Below are 16,777 nucleotides of genomic sequence, written 5' to 3' on the forward strand. Positions count from 1 at the left end.
TTAATAAAAAAAGTTATTGTATATGTTAAACATAACCATGATTTATCTTTGAAATTTAGAAAGTGGCTTCAAACAGACACTAAAATATCAGTAGATGCCAAGACCCACCTTGCAAATATGTTGTCTAGGTCTCAAATATCTACAGAATCTTTGATGTGTGTGTGGTGGGGAACCTTGGATTCCATTCCACGGTCAAGAATTTAATTTGTTTTTTAAGTTTTCAATTTTATTGTGAAATGAAATCTTCATCAAACACAAATATTTTAATATACAAAAAACAAAGGCCATATAAGAAATTGTGAACTTTTGTTAGAAGTTATCCTAGGGCCAAGAAAAAGCCATCAGAGTTCACTGAGTAGAGGAATGATCTGATCAGAACCTTTTGTTAGATAGTTTTTACACTGAACTAAAAAGACAAGGAAACGTAATATCGTCCATTCAAGGTGAAATCAGTGGCCTTTACAGGTCCAGGGACCTTGTCTATGACTCCAGAAGGCATTAATAAGAGAAATCAGAAAGGCAGGCCAGACTTGTAATTCCAGCCGCAGCTGGGGCTGGGGGACTTTGACAGATATCAGCACTAAATTTAGTGTGGTGAGCTCTGTGGAAGTGGGAAAGCAGAGGGGGAGACAGAAGAACCAAACTGCCTAAGAGTCATCCAGAGCTGAAAACAGAGCAGGTCAAAACTGTGATGATCAATTCAATTCAATACACATTTACTAAGTGCCCACGAGGTACCAGACACTGCGTTAAACACTGGATTGTAATCTCTTCAACGGGAAGAGATTCAGCCTAATGATCAGAGAGCAGCCCAAGGAGATCCGGTTTTAAAATAAACATATAAATCCCCTCAAAAGGGAGGTTGGATTTAATCAGATGGGGGTTCAAATCACAGCTCTTCCATGCATGACCTACGCAGCCTTGGGCAAGGGATCTCAACCCTCTGGTCTTGAGTTGTGCTGCTGGAGATGACCTTTCGAGGTCCCTTCCAGCTTAATGACTTTGAAGACCTCCACGCCTCCCCCACTCACGGTGGTGACACAGGCCAGGAGGGGAGTGTTCTTGACCAAGCCGTTCAGCACCACCAGGTGTGGACAGAGGCCTCACGTGTTCGGGAAGTAACCGAGTAATTGACATAACCACTTTTTGAAGTCCTGGGCGCCCAGGGCGTCAAGTCAACCACATTTATGAAGCGCCTATATGAGAGGCAAGACGGGGCCGGGACAAGGAGGAATGAAAGGGTGGCGATCAGCGCCGCGGATGGACGGAGAGCCGACGCCGACCCCGGCACGTTTCTGGGCACCAGTCCCTTACAACAGCCCGGGCGGCCGCAGCCTAGGAGAGGTCGCGAGGGGCGGGCCCCCGAGCGAATGTGAGAAGAAAAGCCGGCAAGACGAGGCCCGAGGACAGGCTGCGGGCCCCAGCCCCCTTCTCTCCGTACCTTGTGGCCGCTGTCCCGCGCGGGGGAAGCCTGGGTGAAGTCGATCACTTCTCCCAGATCTGCGGTCCCGGGCCGGCTTTGCCGGTAGAAACGGAAGAGTTTCCGAAAAGCGTCCTCTCCCGGCTCCGCGACCAGCGCCGCCATCTTCCCCATCGTTCCCATCATTCCCCGGAAGCGCTCCTGACCCGGAAGGACATCGCTGTCGCGACTTCCGGAGCGGCGGCGTCCTCACCTTGGCGCGCTGCGCGCCCGTGGCCCCTGCTTTCTGAGTCCGCGAGTTGCTGGCTTCCCGCATGGCGGCCCGGGTGCCGTGGCGTTCCCCCGCGGTGCGGTATTTGGCCACGGTTTTCGTGAACCGCATTCCCTGGACGGCAGCCGCCAGTGAGTAGCTGGGGGGGATGGGTGGCGCGGGAGGCTTTTGGGGCCGGGGAAGCGTGGGGATCCGATCTCGCTCCAGCGCCTTGGCCACCCCTGAGGGCTGGCAGTGACACTGCGCTCTCGTTTTCCAAGCGTCCTGCGGACGTCCCTTTTTATCCTGGCAGCCCTTGGGGCGGTAGGTGCTGTCTTCCCATTGCATAGGGACACCCAGGCCCCGGGAGTCCCACAGCTAGCGGGCACCGGGATTTGAACTCAGGACTACAAGTGCCGCACTTGATGTCCCCGGCGCCACCTAGTGACCTGCGGCTAGCGAGGAACCGCAAGCGCCAAGGAAAGGGCCTGGGGACGGAATATGGGCCAGGACAATCGACAGGTTTAGGCTGGCAGGCGGAGGAGGACCTGGGCCGTCGTGCCCCCGCTGCCGAACCTCCCCGGTTCCCCTCCACCCCACCCCGGCTGCCGGAGGCCTGGTGGTCTGCCTGGTGGATGCACCCGCCAGGGCTTGGGGCAGCTCCTTAAGAGCAGGGTCCGTTTGAGGTGTGCCATGGACGCCCTGACAGGCCGTTGAACCTTGGGAAGGGCATGCTGAGTGTCCTCCAGAGGGTAATGCAAATAAAGACCTAACATTTTTTTTGCTGGGTCCAAGTTCTGGGGCTGAAATCCCCATCCTGACCACTAGGGACTCAGCCCTGCTCAGGATGAAGAAGGATGTGCCCAGGACCAGAAACAAGAGGCTGAGTAAGAATAATAGTGATAATAACAGCAGCTGACATTTACATAGGGCCTAACTGTGCCAGGCACAGTGCTAGGATCTTTACAAATGCATCATTAGATCCTCAAAAGAACCTGCCAGATAGGTGCTTAGCTAAGAAAACTGAGGCAAACAGTTCCAGTGACTTGCCCAGGGACACACAGCTAGTGATTGTCTCAGGCCAGGTTTTCATTTGGTCTTCCCGATCCCAGACCTGGCATTCTTTCCACTGCCATGCTGCTCCACAATTTTTCTTCAGCATATTCTTGGGTCTCCTTTAGCAAGCTGTTGATTCGCTGTGATTTTCTTGCATCTCATTTCTCTTCCCAATTTTTCCTCCACCTCTCTTACTTGATTTTCCAAATCCTTTTTGAGCTCTTCCATGACCTGAGATTATTGAATATTTATTTTGGATGTTTGGGATACAGAAGCCTTGACTTTTACATCTTTCCCTGATGGTAAGCATTGTTCTTCCTCATCTGAAAGGATGGGAGGAGATACCTGTTCACCAAGAAAGTAACCTTCTATAGTCTTATTTTTTTTTCCCTTTTTTGGGCACTTTTCCAACCAGTTACTTGACTTTTGGGTCCTTTGTCAAGAGTAGGGTATACTCTGGGGACCTGTAAGATCTCAGTTCCTCCAAGGTGGCACCATCAATCCTGCACACTGGTCTGGGAGCAACCAGAAACTTTTGTGCCCCAAATGTGCGAGTAGTAAAATTTCCTCTCCACAACTCACCTTGCCTTCAGTTCCACCAAGTCAGCACTAGGGGCTGAGATTGAGATCATCTGCTCAATTCTCCCAGGGGCTTTAGGTGGTACCCCACAATTTAATCTTGACTTGGCCTGGCTGAGGGAGAGTTGGGGTTGGTCTTGTTGTGCTTTTTATTTTAAAATTCTGGACGTAAACATCTGTATCAGTAAGCACCCTCAACATGGGGGGGGGGGGGGCGGGGCCTCCTACCACAGCTTCTTTAATCTGCTTTTGTAAAAGGAAAGGTAACCTTTGAGGGGTTAACACTCACTTTAATCAAGGACATGTATTATTCACTTAGTTTAGGGGGAAAGTCAGCACCCTGAACTTCAGAGAAAAGAGAGAAATCAAAAGTCAACCGACATGCTTCCAAAATGTCTGACCATTAACATACATACATCTTTAACAGAGGAGGTAACATCTGGGTTTTTCAAAGCTTGAGGGGGGAGCAGGGCTCCATGATGGCTTCTCTAGAGTCCTCTTGTGACCAAACAAACACTTCTGGTCAGTAAGCCTTAAAGTAAAACCTCACCCTGTGTATTTGTATATTTAAAAAATATACAAATATATAAAAGTATATTTGTAAAAGTGTATTTATACACTTTTCTGAGCCTGAGGGCATAATCCTCTGACCCAGTGCTTCTATAGAAAAAACAAAAGGTACTTGGGACCCTCTACAAAACAACTCCCCCAATCAAGCTTCATCAATGGGTGGGGAAGATCATGTTATTCAGTCCAAGGCACTTTTAGTAAAATAAAAACAGCAAAAGATCTTAATTTGATTGCCATCACACCAAATAAAATGCATTTTCATTTACAAAGAACAAGAAGATGACCTTAGAGATATTATTTGTCCAGAGCTCATTTTAAAAGAGAAAAATGGCATTGGGGCTTATCCAAGGTCAAATACTATAAATTCTAGAATTCAAACATAGGTCTTCTGACTCTTAACTCTAACAGAACAGAAGCTCAGATCATTGAAGGTAAATTATGTGATATGTATCTATAAAAATAATGCCAACTAAGTGCAGAAGAGGCAGATCACTTTGAGCTGGGGTGGTTAGGGGAGGATTTATGGAAGTGGTAGAATTGAGCAGGGTCTTAAAGTATGCCTAAAATTTCAGCAAGTGGAATCACAGAATCTTGAGTTGGGAACGACTGAGGCTTTATACTCCAACCTCTTATTCATATAGGGAGTCACCCCCACCCCCATGTCATTCCTAGCAATGGTCATTCATTTGTAAAGGACAGCCTACTTCACTTGTGGATACTTCTAATTATGTTAGGAGTTTCCCCTTCCATAATACTTAAACTCTACCCATAGCTTAGAAACTTTTGCTTCTGCTTTTGCCCAGGAACCAAACAAAATAGCTCAAATGGCAGTCAACATTTATTAAGGGCCTACTATGTGCTAATCTTTGGGGATATAAAGAAAGGCAAAAAGCAGTACTTGCTCTTGAGTTAGTCTAATAGGGAAAAACAGCATAGGAACTTATGTACAATACAGCCTATGTACATGTTTTTTATGGTATGGCTTGTTTTGTATGGTAGGACTTGAAGACAGCTGTCATGTTCCCTTCCAGTCTCACCATTACACAGTGACCCTTATGTGATGTGACTTAGGTGGTCAAGACCCTTCACATTTTGGTTGCCATCCTCTAGATATTCTCCAGTTTATCAGTATCCTTTAAACTAGTGCCCCTAACTAAACAAAGCACGCCTGCACAACATATGACTTGTGGGCAGCCAAAAGATTTCTGGATGCCAGCGAAAGATGTAGAGGATGTGAAAGGAAAAGATGTACAAAGTGTTTTGTCTGTGCTCTGCTTAATCTGAATTCCACTAGTCACTACTCTGCCCCTCTTGGGTTGCTGCTGTGCACTCTCTCCTGTTTGTCATGTGAGCTGTGGCTGTGGCAACCAACCATCACCAGTCTGTCTCTAGTCTGAGAGGAGCCATTTCATGATAAATAAAAATCTTAAGTAATAAGTGTAGTTAATTGATATTAATGGAAATTTCCCTTTTTTTATAAGGTTTATTTGCAAAATAGTTTAATCATGAGCTGCAAAAAAAAAAACTATCTGTGGCCTGAAGAAGTTTAGCTTATTTTAATTCTGGCCCCTACTGACTGCTAAGTGTGCAGGTCTGAAATAGTCCAGATGTAGCCTGAAAAGACAGGATCAATATTCCAATTAGAGAGAAGAATAGGAAATAAAGAAAAGGGGGGTGAGAAGAGGGCAGATTTTCAGATAAAGCTAAAAAGTTAGTTGGGGTAAGAGCCTGCAATAATTTTGAACAACCGGGGGAGGTTAATAGCTTTGTTGCAGATGGACAGCATCTATGTATAACCACACCTACAGGTGATTTGCCATGGAATGAAACCCAGACACCCTAAACCCTACTGGATTTTATTTTATCTTATTCCTACAGGGGGCCATCAAGGTCTTCAAGGAAATGAAAAGTAGTTCCGTCAAGAAATAACACCCTGGGCTAGGTTATGGTTAAAATTCTTTCCAGTTATAAAATTCTGTGATGGAAAATTTAAAAATTAATAACTGGTCTATATGCTTTTTTTTTTCTTTCCACAGATGAGGTCAAAGAGTACTTTAGTCAGTTTGGTACTGTACGAAGATGTTTCCTGCCATTTGTGAGTGTCAACTATTTTCTTGATTCTTTACCAAAACAGATTGGTTATCCATAAACAATTAGTTTGTAATGACATAAATCTACCCAAAAGGTCTATTGATAAAATCAGATGATTATCCAAGAAGCTTTAATTTATAATTATGTGCTTTAGCTCTAGAGCACAAGCCTGTAGTTGTAATAGTGCTTATTCTAGTAAAATTATGAACCACTGAAAAAGTTTAAGATATAAGTAGTATGTTGGAATCAACTAAACACTGATTTCCTACTGCTTTATTTCCCCCTTTTAGAGCCCCCAAATCAGGATTTCACTCAGGTCCTGATAATTTTTTAGGTTATGGGGTCTGAGACTTTTTTTTTTTTTTAAAGAAGGCACAAGGAAATCTTACCCAGATTAATCATGTTGCTTTTCCCAGCTTCAAACATTCATTTTATACTTTCAGGAGACATTAAATTACTTTTATACTTGTATTTAGAGGATTATGGATTTAGAACTGCAAGGGACCTGAGAGATTGAGACCTACATACCAACATAGTTTGTAAGGCAGTGCTTGAAAACAGCTGCCATGTCCCTTCCAGTATCTCCATTTCAAGATGAGGTTTGTGTGTGTCAAGAGAGAGCCTTTTTTTTGATGGGGTGTAGTGAAGTCCTTAAATACAAAATGGCCAGCATAAACCAGGTGTGGATAATAAACAAGAGCCAGATAAATGAGGTCGTACTAATATATTTTTTTACTATAGATAGCTGAATATATTTTTATAGACAGCACATGTTGATTTACCTTGACTGTTAAGTGTGGCTTGAGTTTAGAACTTTTCAGAAATTTGTGGCTATCTAGAATCAAAGAAAACCTTGAGTTTAACAGACCTGATCAAATAAGAGTGTACTAGGGAATATGTAACATTATGGACTATTACACTAGCATGGAAAGATAAGAGTTTGGTGTTGGTCTAATCAGTAGGCATATTCTAAATATAACCAAATTATATGACATTAATTTAAGCTCAAACTAACTTTGTTCCTTATCTTGACTTTTTAGGAAAAAGAAACGGGCTTTCATAAAGGTTGTTGTTGGATTGGATTTTCTTCAGAAGAAGAACTTCAAAGAACATTACAGCAAGAAAATCATTTCATTGATGGAGTCAAAGTAAGATCACTTCTTTTTTGTCATTAATGGTAATGTTAATATAGAAGTCAGATTTCTTGCTTCTCTACAAAATATTGTTAGTAACACGGAGCCACACAGATTTTAGTAAAGTATTGCAGACCTGATTAACCAAATATGGGTAGGTGTATTCAACAGTGTCACTAACGTGACACAACATAAATGTTATTTTTACTGGATGAACTTTATTCCAGAGAAGCACAAGAACCACATTGTGATTATTGTTTTGCTTTCTGTATTTATGGAGTCAGCCCCTTAACTTAAGCAATTCTAGAGAAGTTATTTCAACTTTAACGTACTTTCCCTAAGCAGCACTAATCTGCATCTTTTTCAGGTCCATGTTCAGCGCCAAAAATATAGACGTTGAGATAAGAAGGAGCAGAAGGAGCTGATCTGAATTAGCATAAATGTATTGATGAATTGTAAAATAAAAATGTTACACTATGGCAAGTTTATCTAAATGTTTTATTTAAAACAGCTGCACCACACAGAAACTGACTCTCCCATTCCAAATTAAAATAAGACACACACACACACAAAAAATGGGGGCAAACATTCAACGAGTGGTGGACAGCTCCATTATGTAGAGACCTCCCCCAACTACTCAGCATGGTTATGTACAAAGATGGTTCTACTATGAAATGTTAATCCCTCAAAGCTAATGTCACTAAAGGTATAATAAGTCTTAATTTGGCATACTGGGGAGTATGGAGCTTCTGTCAATGCTAATGGGTAGGGAAAGATGGGCTGACTGAGAAGGGGAAGCAAAAACCTTACACTGAGAATATGGCCCACCCCCTTTAAAAATAAACAGATAGTTTAAAGTACACTTCCCTTTCCCCCAGCCCTAGTAATAAAAAGTAGTGGGATCTACAATCCCAGATTTGGTTTTCATCCTGACCATTTACACAGAATTCCTCAATGACGACTGTCATTAGAGTTAAGGATAACAGTTCATTCTCTTTGAGAGGCTACCCTACTCACTCCTTCCTCCTCTTCTTGCCTTCATGTTCATGTTCCTTCGGGCGGCTGCTATCTGAGGGTCTTTTAGATCCTCCATGCTGTTTGGCTTCTTCCAAAAACTTGTCCAGACCAAAGGGATCTTCCTCAAATTGAACTGGTCCATCTCGGCCTCTCTGCCTACGATCTGAGCCAGAGAACTCTTTATCGGGAACAAATCTAGGACAAAATTAAATGGACCATAAGTTGTCATAATTTTTTACTACTCTGAACAACTATTTTAAATGGTGGAATTGAATAGTGCTATTATAGTACCTGTTAGTCTTTATTCGGGCCTCTAGGTCATCACCATACATGTCTTTGTCCAGATTTTTACTGGGTCTGTAGATATTTTGGGCCATGTCTTTGCCACTTCTCCATGGTTGATCATAAACATTATAAATTTCATCTTCTCCATCAGCAAAACCACTGTCCATACCCTGTAAAAGAATGAATGCTAAGACTAAAGAAAAATCCATGAAGCATCTAGAAAAGTTTAAATCAAATAGGTACTTTCCTTCCACAAATACGTAGTAAAAAAGGCTTTGAGGAAAATAGGTACCCATGTGAATTCTTCTCAGGTCCTTACCTAGAACTTAGGATAGTTTGTAAAATAAGATTATCCACTTTTAAGTTTCTAAGTCAACAGTAATTAAAAACAACAAAATCAGAACCTGGAAAACAGACCATTTAATTGATAGCAGTATGATATAACTGCTGGGAAGAGCTACAAAAGGAAGAGATGAATTAAGCAGCAAAGTAACAGTGACTGGAGTCCTGGGTTCAAATCCTGCCTGTGTTACCCTGTATAAATCCTTTAACCTCAGGCCTTAGGTCCTCCTTTATAAAAGAAGATTCGACTGGATAATGTCTGAGGTTATTTCCAGATCTACCATGGAAGAGCTAATTCTAGACCATAAAACTCAAGGCAGATGACCAAAGTATGAATCTATTATGACAGTACAATAAATGTTCATATGATGAACTCTGAATTAAAAAGAAAAGATTAAATTGATATAATGTGATGTAAAGGAAAGAGCACTGGATTTGGGAAGTTCTGAGATTGGGAAGTTCTGGCCCTAAACTATTACTTTTCATATTCCTTTAGCTCTAAATCCTGTGGCCTACAAATGATTAGTGTAATAAGGCAAGGAAAAATGAAATACATTTGAAACAAGATCTATCATTTAAAGAGTTGTGCTTTTAACTTTCAGTGCTTATTTAGGAAGCAAGCTTTAATCTGGAAAATTAACTTACTTAGAACAATTATCAATGCCAAGTAAATTAGATGTACCTAGTTCCACCTCTTCATTTCAAAAAATAAAGAAAATAAAGCTTAGAAAAATTGTCTAAGTTCTTGGCCACACAAATAAGTGCTTGAGATGGCAGTTTAACACACATTCTTCTCCCCCAATTCCAGGTGTCATATCCTCTCCATTGCACAAGATTGCCTCTCAGTCCTATGCTTGCTTAGTCCTAATTCTAACCTTGCATGTAAAAATGTGCTAACAAGCTAACACAGCATTTTTGAGAAAATATCTTGGATATACCTCTATAGACATCTGTCTTCATTTTAGAAATAAAAAATCAGGGACTGGGTTTTCAAAAGGAACTAGTAAACTTCATTTTCTGCTCTCTTGTTCTAATCTCCTAGAACTACTAAGAATCCTACACAATCGCTTATTAGGAGAAATAAGCATTATGATTCCCCACCCAATGCATGCCATAATCCAATCTGTGATGTTAACAAAATTACATACATGTGTGGAAACACATGATGCTTTGCTAGAGGTACTAAACCTCACCCCAGCCCCCACCCCCTTTCCCCGCAAACTCAAATACCTTAGGCTGGCTAAATAGTCTCTGGTCATACTGAACTTCATTGGAAGTCCGAGGATTGGGCACACCAAGAGCAATGACTTCACTGATATCTCGATTCTCATTTCTCTGCAGTTTTGACCTGCATTAAAATATTATCAGTTATGCACTCAACTTCATAAACATTTATTACATCAACAAATTGAGTATTTCAGTTTAAGAACAACCAGTTAGTAATGAATGTTCATGCCTTGTGAACACATTCTCTGATATTAGGTAATCAGGCTGGTAAGCCTTATAGCATTTCAAATACATAATCATTAGAGAAGGTAAGGTTTTACAGTTTGCCCTTCTTGATAACTCAAACTAATACCAAGAGAACAGGGGTCTGAAATGCAATTCTTGAATGCAAATAATCAGCCTGTAGTGCATGCTGGGAAATAACTGCTGTGGAATGCATTCTATATTCTTGGACCAGAGAACTAAGTTTGCTGCAGGATCGATGTAGTGCAGATTTGGTTTACTACTTGAACCTCTTAAAAGAATTCCAAATTAGTTCTTTAATGTGGCCAAAACTATTAATTCTCCTCTTACCAGAATGTTAAAAAAAAAAAAACCAAAACATGCCAATGACTGCATTATTAGTGCTGTTTTGGGTTTTGAACTTAATGAAAACTGGGATAACTCAAAAGTTCACTAAAAGTTCAAATCACACAATGTTTCTGTAGATAGTGATTTTCACTCAACTTCACTAAAAAAAAAAATCAGCATACAGTGAATTTATTATGAGTGCTTAGAGCTCACATTTAATCCACAATGCCATTTTCAGAATTTATAAAACTTAGGCTGTTAAGAGTCACATTACCTTCTAACTAAGATGTAAAACATTCTTTTATTTAATATTTTTTTCCTAAATATATGTAAAAACAATTTTCAACATTCATTTTTTAACATTTTTGACTTCCATATTCTTTCCTACCTTTTCCCCCCTCATTGAGAAGGCACGCAATTTGATAAAATTTATACGTGTAGTCATACAAAATATAACCATATTGGTCATGCTGTAAAAGAAAACAGACCAAACAAACTTCACCCCCCAAAATACAGAAGAAAAAGTTTTTAAAAGTATACTCAGATCTGCATTCATACTCCTGCGTTTTTATAAACTTGACTCAGTTCTCTATAAATCTGAGAAATGAGGCCTTTATCATAGAAATGCTGTAAATTTTTTTCAGTTATTGTTAGTGTATTCTCCTCCATCCTTTTTCCATTTATCTTATTCTCTCCTTTCACCTTGTCCATCCTCAAGTGTTTTGCCTCTGAGTACCACCTCCTCCAATCCTCCTCGCTTCTGTCAGCTGTGACCCCCCCCAATCCTTTGTCCCTCTTCCTTTCCTGTAGGGTAATGTAAATTTCTATACCAAACTGAGTAAGTATGTTATTCCCTCTTTAAGCCAATTCCAGTGAGTAAAGATTCAAACACTCCTCCTACTTCTTCCCCTCCTCTACTGTAAAAGCTCTTCCCTGCCTCTTTTATGGGAGATAATTTACCCCATTCTACCTCTCCCTTCCCCCTTCTCTCAGCACACTCCACTTTCTCATCCTTTAATTTTATTTTTAGATATCATCCCATCATATTCACCTTACACTCATGTCCTCTATCTATGCATACTCCTAAGAAGTTACAAGTATCCTTTCCTCATGTATGAATGTAAACAGTTTAACTTTATGAATTTCCTGTTTACCTTTCTATGCTTCTCTTAAGTCCTGTATTTGAGTATCAGATTTTTCATATTTTATCTCAGTTTTGCTGGATAGGTGATTCTTGGTTCTAAATCCTAGATCCTCTGCCCTCTAGAATAGCAATATTCCAAGTCCTCCAATCCTTTAATGTAGAAACTGCTAAATTTTGTGTTATCCTGATTGTGGCTTCATGATATTTGTACTATTTGCTCCTTCCTCTTCCATTCCCTTCTCCCTTCAGCACCTGAATTACTGGCTCTCTGCTGCACTTATACTAGGGAATTCAACAGACATGCTGATTTTCCCTTAAGCTCTCTAACCTTCCAATTCTTCAATCTCAAATCCCATGACCTGCTCCTTTACTCCACTTCAGTTACATAGAGGGAAATCTAGCCTTGGATTACTCCCAGCATAGACATCTGCTTCTACTCACAGGCTGCTGAATGGAGCTGGAATTAGCCACACTACTGTGTTGACTGGATATACTACAATCTCAACCAACTTTAACTGAGTGTTCACTGTAGCAAGGAAATCTGTTCTGATCCTCTAAATGCCCTCTTCTCCTCAAGCAACTTGTAGTGAACTCTCTTGTATATCTATACCTCTAAATCTATGTGATGTATCCTTCATTAGAATATAAGTTCCCTGAAATTAAGGATTAGATATCCCTATATAGAGACATCAAATGAGATTATGTGAAAATGCTTCAGAAATCTAAAGCATTACTGAAACAAAAGTGGTACCATTATTTATGCAGTTCAAACCTCTATATTTATTGTACATGGGAAATATTCCAAAATGCTTGATTACGTGAAATCAGAGAGTGGTTTTTTATCAATGTTGAAAGGAAAAAGTTGCCTGCAGTGTATGAAAAAAGAATTTTAACTTTATTTTTCCAGACTTACCTCTTATCAGGAGCTGCTCTGGAAAGATTCCTATCATGTTGTCTCTCTTTACGTCTATCATGTCTTATTTCGTCTCGTTCCCGAGCCTCCCCGTCCTCTGTAGAGAGAAGTTGATTCGTTACTGTACTATACCCAGTAACATTCAAAAAATATGAAGAATTTATGGCTTTAAGCAAGAATTCTATTAGCCCCTGAATTAATCCTGTATTATTAGTCTGTTAGTCATATTTGCTCACCCAGATAAAAACTAAATTAGTTCAATGTTACATCTTTAAACATTAAGTACAATGATATATGAAAACTAACGTCTAGGCAGAGAATAAACATAACTCATGAATGAATTAGGTTACACTAATACTTTTTTGTTTAAAAAATGGTGCTATTAAACAAAAAACCTTTTGCCTTCATAACTGCCTTTACTAAATGGTTGCTAACAGGTTTATCTCTACATAGAAATATTGTTGTAGAAATATAAAAATGTTATGAAGACCCCAAAGGACAATGATGGAAAACAAGAAGGCTCCAGCACTTATCCAAATGATGACTGACTCAAGAAGTACCATAAGTGATATATCATCAAGAAAGTGTAAAATGAGAAAAGGTGGGCTGGCCCTAGCGTTCTAATGCAGTGCTTCTTAAACTGTGGGTCAAGAATGGAAAGAGTTTAAGAAGCCCTGTTTGATTGGTAACCACACAATTTTTTTTAATTCTACAACTTTCCAAAAGTTGTAAAAATTATTTCAAGAAGTTTTTTTGTTGATTCACTAAATATACCATCATACCATCTGCAAAGAATGATAAGTCTCATTTCCTCATTGTCTATTTTAATTCCTTCAATTTCTGTTTCTTCTCTTATTGCTACAACTAACATTTCTAGTAACATATTGAATAATAGTGGTGATAATGGGCATCCTTGCTTCGCCCCTGATCTTACTGGGAAGGCTTCTAGCTTATTCCCATTACAGATAAAGCTTACTGATAGTTTTAGAAACTGTCATTTTAGGGAAAGCTCTATTTATTCCTATAGTCTCTAGTGTTTTTAATAGGAATGTCAAAAGCTTTTTCTGGATCTATTGAGATAATCATACGAATTCTGTTGGTTTTGTTATTGAAAAGGGTACCATACAATTTAGGAGAGGGAATGTTAGGTGATTTATCTAAAGGACATTGTCAAGAATTGCCCATGATGAGAAGATTGCCATCTGCACTGATGGAAGAAAGACCTACATTAATGTGATCACAAATTCTTAATATACTGAAGAAGTGTAATAAAGACAAAAAGTTTCTTAAATAATGACTTTTAGGAAGTTTATGTGAAAACATAAACACAATTTGGGAATTTGCTAACTATTCTTCCTGATGTACTTTTAAGTATGGCCCAGGAAGTAATTCTAAGAATAAGGCCCCTTTTGTTAATGGTTAATTACTGCTACTTTCATATTAATTCTGCCACACACCCTTTCCTTAAACATGAGGCTGACAAACCTTTTTCTACGTGAGTCTTGATTCCAGCTCTTCTCTCTCGAGCTTTCTGGGCCATTTCTCGAAGCTTCTCTTCGTGTTTTTCCTTTTCCTTTTGGGCCATCTTTCTCTCCACTTGAGCCCGCATTTCCACTGCCTCACGAGCCTATACCAGTGCAAATGATTATGGTTTACTATTAATGAGAATAATACACATACAGCTAAAAAGATACCTTGGAGATCTATCTAGTCCAACCTCATTCTAAGCCTTAAGACACTAAAGCCATTAGCAATTATGTGACTGCTCAACATCAGCTCAGTGTTGTGGACAGAGTCGGCCTTGTGAAGACCTAAGTTCAAATCTTACTTTTAGATACTTTTAGACCTTGAGCTAGTGACTCGATTACTCTGACCCTCAGTTTCCTCATTCCCAAAATGAGAGAATTGGACATAATTGTCTCTAAGGTCCCTTCAAGCTCTACATCTATGATCCTATAAATCTTGATCATTTGGTTCCAATCTCAGCATGCTATTCATTGCACATACTAAACTGACTCTTAAGAAGACAAGCTAACACAAAAAGAGTTAGCAAACTTAGGGCTCTACTTCACTCTGACAACCATAAAACCCAGGAGCACGACTCAACAAACCAATGTGTACCCTTGCATTTTTACAAGAAGAATCCAAAATCAAAATTCCTGGGTCTAATTTATGGTATATTTATGTGTTCAAGTACAACATGACCACAGTATTGGAGATTGGGAACTACATAACATCTACTATGAAAATCTGTATATAGGCACAATCCTCATCTTGTTTACTCAATATTCTTACTGAGATGTCCTTTTCTAAAGACTGTACATATGATATACTATCTTCAAGGCTTGAAGCTAATAGCTGATACCACTTAATTTCATTTTCTGTGGAACTCAATTCACTTATTTTTTTTTAGTACCTGATATAAGTATTACTGCCATGATTCAATGAATTGCAAGGTTATATAAAGTCAGGAAGGCCTAAATTAGTAGAAAGAGCATAGGATAGAGTTAGAAGAACTTGGGTTTGAGACTAAGCTTTATTATATACTAGCTGTATGACCTTAGATAAGTCACTTCACCTCTCTGATCTTTTTTTTTAATTTGTAAAATAGGGGACAATAAATGGCAGTTATTTCTTTATAGAATTTGGATTGATAAGGATTTTTCCTAAATTGATTCTCATGGCACACAGAAACTAAAGCTCCCAAGCAGTCAATTACATTGTAAAAAAAATAAAAATAAAAATATCCACTATGTGGTATGAAAGTTAACCTTGCTTTCTTAAAAGTACTTGAAGAGAGAAATATGCAATCTTAAAATTTTCACCAAGAAATACAGGAGACCAAAGATAAAGACAAAAACAACAATAATAAATCAAAGATAACATTATTTCTAATTCATAACAAAACTATGGCTTTTAAACAATTTTTAAAAAACAAACCAAATTTAAAAGCTTTGGACTACATAAGTTTAGTAAAACAGATGAAAAGGTAGAAAAGGGGGTGGCAATCTTTTCAGAGTAGAGTGTTAAATTGGTATCTCAATTTCTTCTGCTATACTGAGAGAATGACTGTGCACTAACTCTGGAAAGTAGTAAGTAGAGAAACATGATAGCAGTAGGCAACTAGGACACATAATATTTTGTAGAGTACCACTGATTCCTTGACTGTCTCACTAAGTATTCAATGGTGCAGGTGAATTTAGTTATTAGAGAACACGGAAGCTGAAAAATGAGAAATACCAGAGCCTCAGAAAAAAAAAAATGAAGCTAAGAGATGAACCTTTCTGTCAGCAATGTAGAGAGCTTCAGCAAGTTTGGCGAAGTTTTCATTTATGTGGACTGTCTGCAGTCCTCTCCCATCAGCAGCCAGACGTTTGTCTAATGGAATAGTATAGCCCTGGTATGAAAGACAAGCATTTATGTGAGAGACATTTTTATGCTGTTTTAAAATAAACATAAATTTCTTACCATTCTCTGGGTACAGTCCATTTTTCTTATAATCATCTCATAGCTTTCTCATGTTTTAGTATTTTAAACATACCTCTTTTCCCCTAAGAGCACCTGTTTTAAGCTGGTTTGTGGCATGACTCTTAGTAAGCACTATGTACCTGCCTTAGCCTAATCTCACTAGTTCTAGAAAGTAACTCCAACATTCTGGGAACAACAGTTAAAATCAAGGGGCCAAAAGACTTCCCCTTAAGCACTAATCACACCACTCACCCAAAGATGGAACAAACAACCATTATCAAATAGTACTTACCATGCATGCCAGGCATGATGGTGCATGCCTACAACCACTATGGGAAGAGGCAAGGCTAGTGGATCACATGAACCTGAAAATTCTGACCTGCAGTAGGATTAAGCCAACTGAATATCCACACTAAATCTGGCACCAATATGAGAAGTCCTGGGAGTAGGGGTCTACTAGGATGCTTAAGGAGGGGTAAAGGAACCTAGGCTGGCATTGGAGCTGATTAAAGCTCCACAGCTGATCAGTAGTCTATGAGTGACCACTGCATTTCTAAACTGGGTAAGATAGGGAGACCTAGCTAAAAAAAACCCTAAAACCCATTGTGCTAAGTACCAAATTCTTATCATTATATCATCATGATTCCTATTAAATCAAAAATAGCCACGGTTAAACAAGATAGCTTAAGATGTGGTGTTTTCAAATATGTAT

At 39.4% G+C, this 16,777-nt stretch overlaps 3 protein-coding genes across 4 annotated transcripts in view; 1 reads left to right on the forward strand and 2 right to left on the reverse strand.

The window, feature by feature from the left end:
* Window positions 1-1,606, reverse strand: part of ALKBH1 (alkB homolog 1, histone H2A dioxygenase) — a 40,649-nt gene extending 39,043 nt beyond the window's left edge. The window contains exon 1 of the mRNA XM_072623689.1: window positions 1,442-1,606. Within this exon, the coding sequence (XP_072479790.1) occupies window positions 1,442-1,606 (165 nt within the window). The remainder of the gene's footprint in view (window positions 1-1,441) is intronic.
* A 67-nt stretch (window positions 1,607-1,673) lies between these two features.
* On the forward strand, window positions 1,674-7,582 carry SLIRP (SRA stem-loop interacting RNA binding protein). The gene is made up of 4 exons (XM_072623691.1): window positions 1,674-1,822; window positions 5,912-5,970; window positions 7,007-7,114; window positions 7,467-7,582. The coding sequence occupies exons 1-4, from the start codon at window positions 1,735-1,737 to the stop codon at window positions 7,497-7,499; spliced, it is 288 nt and encodes a 95-aa protein (XP_072479792.1). The 5' UTR covers window positions 1,674-1,734; the 3' UTR covers window positions 7,500-7,582.
* The window catches only part of SNW1 (SNW domain containing 1), a 35,223-nt gene continuing 26,024 nt past the window's right edge, over window positions 7,579-16,777 (reverse strand). For both annotated transcript variants that reach the window (XM_072623688.1, XM_072623687.1), the window contains exons 9-14: window positions 15,878-15,994; window positions 14,083-14,224; window positions 12,598-12,694; window positions 9,974-10,091; window positions 8,408-8,571; window positions 7,579-8,311 (exon numbers count right to left, since the gene is read on the reverse strand). In XM_072623688.1, coding sequence (XP_072479789.1) covers window positions 8,113-8,311; window positions 8,408-8,571; window positions 9,974-10,091; window positions 12,598-12,694; window positions 14,083-14,224; window positions 15,878-15,994 — 837 coding nt within the window. In that variant the 3' untranslated portion in view covers window positions 7,579-8,112. The remainder of the gene's footprint in view (window positions 8,312-8,407; window positions 8,572-9,973; window positions 10,092-12,597; window positions 12,695-14,082; window positions 14,225-15,877; window positions 15,995-16,777) is intronic.

This window comes from Notamacropus eugenii, chromosome 7 (assembly GCF_028372415.1).
Source record: "Notamacropus eugenii isolate mMacEug1 chromosome 7, mMacEug1.pri_v2, whole genome shotgun sequence".
NCBI classification, from domain to species: Eukaryota; Metazoa; Chordata; class Mammalia; order Diprotodontia; family Macropodidae; genus Notamacropus; species Notamacropus eugenii.